Source organism: Dipteris shenzhenensis, chromosome 14, assembly GCF_047967505.1.
Source record: "Dipteris shenzhenensis isolate YYH24624 ecotype China chromosome 14, Dip_SZ_1.0, whole genome shotgun sequence".
Lineage (NCBI taxonomy): Eukaryota > Viridiplantae > Streptophyta > Polypodiopsida > Gleicheniales > Dipteridaceae > Dipteris > Dipteris shenzhenensis.
This window is the reverse complement of record NC_141609.1, coordinates 40,249,511-40,255,913: the sequence shown is the minus strand read 5'-3', so window position 1 is coordinate 40,255,913 and position 6,403 is coordinate 40,249,511. Positions and strand designations below refer to the sequence as shown.

The 6,403-nt window shown below is 41.0% G+C and overlaps 1 protein-coding gene across 1 annotated transcript; it reads left to right on the top strand.

Moving 5' to 3' along the window:
• Positions 1 to 3,982: 3,982 nt before the first annotated feature.
• LOC147894618 (pentatricopeptide repeat-containing protein At2g34400-like) lies at positions 3,983 to 6,155 on the top strand. The gene has a single exon (XM_087385234.1). The coding sequence runs from the start codon at positions 4,028 to 4,030 to the stop codon at positions 6,062 to 6,064; it is 2,037 nt and encodes a 678-aa protein (XP_087241360.1). The 5' UTR covers positions 3,983 to 4,027; the 3' UTR covers positions 6,065 to 6,155.
• Positions 6,156 to 6,403: the final 248 nt, after the last annotated feature.

Here is a 6,403-nt window from a genome sequence, read left to right as displayed (position 1 = left end):
ACGCTGTCCTCTCCACTACATTGATTGGCTCAGCTACTTAACAACTCCCTTCTCCACTACGTCGACTTCCTTTCATTCTTTTATTGCCACATTCTCCTTCGACTAGTGTCGCTCCTTCTCTCCTTGCTGCTTGTTCGATTGGCGACCACCGGGAACACAGTTTCATGTGACCTCTTAGTGTTTATGGATTCATACCATTCATAGTGCTTCTTGCTTCTCTGATGCGCTCACCCGTAGCTCTCCTTATGGCTTCCTTATGGCCTCCCTACGATGCTTACCTGCAAAGGTAAGTAAAGCTGGTTCATGCCGTTGTGTAGCAACTTAAACACACATGACTAGACAGAGAAGGTTGATGCGTACAAGTCTTGATCACTCTCCATGATCACTCCTGTCTCCAAATCTTGTTCATTTCGTGCTTCCACTTTGCGTAATAACTTGTCATGAGTCTTAAATTCGTGTGGTTTTACTTGCTTTAGACACGTGTCTTTCTTATTTAAAAAAACCTTTTCATAAAGATGCTCAAAATAATGTGTATCTTTTAATTTTTTGCTTCTTTTTATATTCAGTTTATTTTAAGTAGGGGATTTAATTGGCCTTTGTGGGTCCTTTTTCTTTCAAATTCTTTCTATAAATTAATGCAATTTTCTTAGTTTCTTTACAGTTCTACCAATCATTTAGTCTTTGCTTAAGTAATTATTTGTTTGCTTAAGTTTTTCTTCTGTGTTTAGTTTTCCTAATTTCATTTTATTTTTTGGTTCAATCTTTTATTTTTCCATCTTTTTTCTACTAATCATGGTTATAGAGTTGGGCTTCATTGTGCTTTGGTTGCGCCTCATGGCTACAGGCTACGACTTTTTTTTGCGACTCTGCTCTTAGCAGCGCTGTCCTCTCCACTACATCGACTGGCTCAGCTCCTTAACAACTCCCTTCTCCACTATGTCGCCTACCTTTTTTTTTTTTATTGCCTTATTCTCCTTCGACTAGCATCGCTCCTTCTCTCCTTGCTGCTTGTTCGATTGGCGATTACCGGGAACACAGTTTCACGTGACCTCTTAGGGTTTATGTATTCATACCATTCGTAGAGCTTGCTTGTTTCTCTAATGTGCTCACCCGTAGCTCTCCTTATGGCTTCCCTACGATGCTTACCTGCAAAGGTAATTAAAGCTGGTTCACACCATTGTGTAGCAACTTAAACACACACAAGTAGACAGAGAAGGTTGACGCGTGTACAAGTCTTGAACACTCCATGATCACTCCCGTCTCCAAATCTTGTTCATTTTGTGCTTCCACCCTACGTAACAACTTGTCATGAGTCTTGAATTCGTGTGGTTTTACTTGCTTTAGACACGTTTCTTTCTTATTTAAAAAAACCTTTTCATAAAGATGCTCAAAATTATGTGTTCCTTTTAATTTTTTGCTTCTTCTATATTCAGTTTATTTTCTTTAATCCTTTCAAGTACGGGATTCAATTGCCCTTTGTGGGTCCTTTTTCTTTCAAATTCTTTTTATAAATTAATGCAATTTGCTTAGTTTCTTTACACTTCTACCAATCATTTAACCATATAAGTAATTATTTCTTTGCTTAAGTTTTTCTTCTTTGTTTAGTTTTCCTAATTGCATTTTATTTTTTGGTTCAATCTTTTATTTTTCCATCTTTTTTCTACTAATCATGGTTTGATTTACCCCTGTCTTCATCATCACATACTTTAATATTTACCGTTTTTCTTTATTGTAAATTTAAAGTCTCTTAGTATTTCTTTCTTGTATAGGTTTTATTCTAATGATTTTGTGCTAACTTTTTTAGCTCCATACCTTGTTGGAATTATATTACAAAGTGCAATTATTTTCATGGTTACCTTGCTAAATACCCTATTGGATTTATAATAAAATGTTCAAGTTTTTTCATGGATACCATCATGAATCATTGAGGTAGTGGATTACCCATCTCCTCATGATACTTTGCCTATGTAATAATTGTTTGACAATAGCAATTTTGTTTCCAAATTTTTAGATTATTGATGGTTTTATGGTCCTTGACTACTAATCACGAGTGCAGAATAACCCCTACTCATAAAAACATGGTTGTGGACTACCCTCCATGGTGATGACGTGTTTTTTAATCTAAACATATACATATACCTTTTACATTAGAATCTTCATGGTTGTCTTAAGTTTCTAGGTAAAGTAATAACAAGCTAGGGTGCACACGCATTACCTGTCTACCCATATCAAGCTATGTTGTTCTAACACATGGTTTGTTTTGATGGTGGCAGGTAAGTGGACCTTGACCTTGGAACCTGGACTACTGATGGACTCGACGCCCTTTTCCAATCTTCTGTTCCTATTTCAAACTCAATATGATTATAAATTATCAATTTTGTTAGAATTTTTGCAATCTCTCAAAATTTTGCAAGTCCCAACTTAGATGTCGTAATTATTTTTGTACTTGTCTCATATATAACTTTTTATCCAAATGGTGGAATTAATAGTATGGCTCATTTATTGATGGGACTATTAAATCTAAACACCACACACACACACACACACACACACACACACACTTATTATTCCCGTATAGAACTCTCTCTCTCTCTCTCTCTCTCCCTCTCTCTCTTGGGCGTTATGTAATTCCTCTCTCATTAGGGTTTGTTCGTTTTACATTTCTTTCTCTCTCTCTCTCTCTCTCTCTCTCTCGCACACACACACACCCCTTTATAAAAAAAAACACCAACACAGCCCCTATAGAATGCCCTTTCCCCTATAGTATCCCTCTTTCAATAGATCACTACTAGCATCAGGCACAGGAGCGGCACATAGCTCTATCAATTTTAGCCTTTTGCTTGCTTTAGCCTTTTAACTATGTGAAAAAGCACTTCCAGTGAAACTTTACCTCCACCAACTTGAAGGTTTGGTGTAAGATCTATGATGTTTTTTTTCTCTAACAAAACGACATATCAACTTCGCATCCTTTCTTTTAGCATTAAAGGGAACTATATGCTGTGGATGGCTCTTGTTTGTAATCGGACAAGCTACAAAGAGTGGGTTGCGGGGTGTGCGTTGCACATACTCTTGAGACACATTGACAGACGTGGTAATAGACATTCATGACCTAGTTGTAGGGACAGAAGAAGACAGAAGCGTAGATGTGATTGAAGGGGCAGACATGCACCTGCACAGCGACAAAGAGCCTTGTGAGTTCTTGATTTTTCTCCCAAGCACCTAAGATTCCAGATGTCAAGACCCCACCTCCACCCTTGCATCTCTTACTCGTTCAAGGCATCTCTAACATGAGAGAGCACCCCTCACTTGCTCGTTCTATAACATCATAAACAGAGTGATCGAGGGCTTTCGAGAAAAGCAAGGATGCGAAGTTGATATGTTATAAACATCGTAGATCTTACACCAAACCTTCAAGTTGGTGGAGGAAGTGCTTTATTAGATCACTACTAGCATCGGCCACGTGAGCGACTCTCTATGGTGTTGTTTCCATGTTCATGCAGGTAGCTACCGTAACCATAGATGTAGCAAACCATATCCATCGAGTGGAGACGAGCTGTACTGAGGAAGTTTTCTCTCATGTATTTTGTGTTGGCTTCTGCACGAGAAAACTTCTACAAAGGTCGTATTGGTCAATGCACGACTCAGCAATTACGTGATAGCTTCTCGCTCCAGCCCCCTCGATCAAAGATTTGCAACGAAAGTCTGTCATTCTCACTCCTCACTCGTCGGTTCAGCACTGCGAGTCTGTTTTTATCCTCTTTGCAAATGTGTTGATAATAAGTCGGATGCGGCAGACTAGTCAGAAATTTAGGGCTGGATAGAGGAGTGGTTTCCATTGTTTATCAGTCCATTCGATTTTTGTAAGGTACAATTCCAGTTCCTCTGATCGAAGCAACTTAAGGCGCATCAACACAGAGGTTAAGGGAAGAGTTCCTTGTAGGTGTAGAACCTGCATTCTAAATCCGTCAGTTACTGTCGACTCCAGACTTGACTATTGCCGCGGCAATTGGCTGAAGCTTGCTGGTTGATGAAACCCTTTCGGAGCCATTATCTCAGTTATGTTGTTCAGTTAGATCTTTTTAAGGTCGCCTCTGATTTTGTCCTTGTGTTACATCTTGGTACCCAAGGTGTGCTTTGTTTGGGTGGAACTTTTGGATATGCTAGACCACTTAGCACATTGTGTAAAAAGGAAAGGATGGATGATGCATTTTGCATTCTCAACTCAATGCCGCAGGAGGGAATTCTGTCGAGAGACATCCTGCACTGCCTTCTGGATGCATGCAGGAGAAGGAAAGACTTGGCAGCGGTCAGGCAAGTTTATAATCTGGTGGTAAGCAGTGGATTGGATTCGAATTCCTTTTGGGGGGACCATTTTATCCGCTTGTTTGCCTCGTGCGGGAGTTTGTTGGAAGCAAACAAAGTATTCTCCAAGGTTCTAAAACCAAGTTTATACACTTGGAATGCGATCATTTCAGCACAAATCATGCTTGGACAGGGCAGGAGCGCTCTCGACCTCTATCATCAAATGCAGTTGGAGGGCATAAAACCAGACAGAGTTAGCTTCTTGTGGGCCTTAAAAGCGTGTAACCTTATAGGAGACATTGGTCAGGGTCGGCGAGTATATGAAGGAATTATGAGGGCTGGACTTTTATCAGACCAAGTTATTGGAAACACCTTGATTGACATGTTTGCAAAATGTGGTAGCCTAGAAGAGGCCGGTGAAGTATTTGACACATTGCATAACCGAGACGTGGTATCGTGGGGTGCGATGATTGCAGGCTATGTTCAGCATGGATACAGTGTTCATGCTTTGAAGATTTTCAAGAAAATGCAGCATGAGGGAGTAAAGCCTGATAGAGTGATATTTTTGTGTCTCTTGAAAGCATGTGGTGGCCTTGGGGCGACACAGCAAGGCAGACTTATATATGATGTAATAATCAGAAATGGGCTGGAGTCAGATGTGGCGGTAGGGAGCACGCTCATTGACATTTTTGTTAAATGTGGGAGCCTGGAAGAGGCAGAAAAAGTGTTTGATGTGATGCCAATGCGAAATGTGGTGTCCTGGGGTGCAATTATCGGTGGGTTTGCCAACCGTGGGTATGGTTTTACTGTCTTCGAACTTTACAAGAAAATGCAAGAGGAGGGTATACATGCTGACAGAGTTATTTTTTTATGCATCTTGAAAGCATGTGGGAGCATTGGTGCATTATGGCAGGGCCAACGGATACATGCGGACATCAAACAAAGTGGAGTGGAAATAGATGTGGTGCTTGGAAGTGCCATTGTGGATATGTATGGTAAGTGTGGGAGTCTGGAAGAGGCCTACGAAGCATTACTGGGTTTGCCTAGTCGAAATGTGGTGTCATGGGGTGCAATGTTTGCGGGATGTGCGATGCATGGAAAATGTAGGTTGGCTGGCCAATGTCTCCATGAGATGCAACAACAAGGCTTGAGGCCAGACCATATGATTTTCACTCATATTCTCACATCCTGCAGCCATGCAGGGCTATTCAAAGAAGCTTGTTGCTATTTCAGATACATGATACTTTATAAAGGTGTCATGCCAAGTATTGAGCACTACACCTGCATGGTTGATCTTCTTGGCCGGGCAGGTTACTTGGATGAGGCGGCAGATTTACTTCACGCAATGCCAATGATACCAGATGTTATTGTGTGGAGGTCTCTACTTGGTGGTTGCAAAATATACCACAATGTAGAGCTAGCAAGGCGATGCTTTGTTGAAGTGATGCGATTGGATGCCAATGATGCTGCTGCATATGTGCTTATGCTAAAAATCTTTGCGGATGCCCAAATGTGGCAAGATGTTGACAAACTACAGGAGCTGAGAATATGTGCTAGTGCACCAAAGAAGCTGGGGAAGGCCTGGATTGAGGTCAATGGCAAGGTTCATGAATTCGTTGTCGGAGACAAAGATCACTCCCAAATTAGTGAGATCGATGCAAAACTTAATGGATTAAACAAAATCGCGAAACCTACTGGATACATGCCACAAGTGGACTTGGTGCTGGAGCCAATGATAGAGGAGGATAACCAGGGGACCTAGTGTAAAGAGAGATTGAATATTGGGTTCACCAAAGCAAATCCAAAAACGGTTGGAACTGAGAAAAGAGGAGTTACTGCATTGTGGGCTCTTCTTCTAAATGGAGTGTGAATAGTCGACCATTTGAGCCTTCATTTTGACTGAGTCTGTCTTTTGGAGCTCTGACAGTGACTCGGTATGAATGCTGTTGCACAATGGTGCTGATGCATGTTTGGTGCCCATGCATGTTTGGGTGTGTATAAATGAGAACATACGTTCATACAACACAATGGTCTGCACCTGCCTCTGGGTGCTATTGACATCGGTGGGAATGTCGAAGTAGCTTACCTCTGCTATACATGA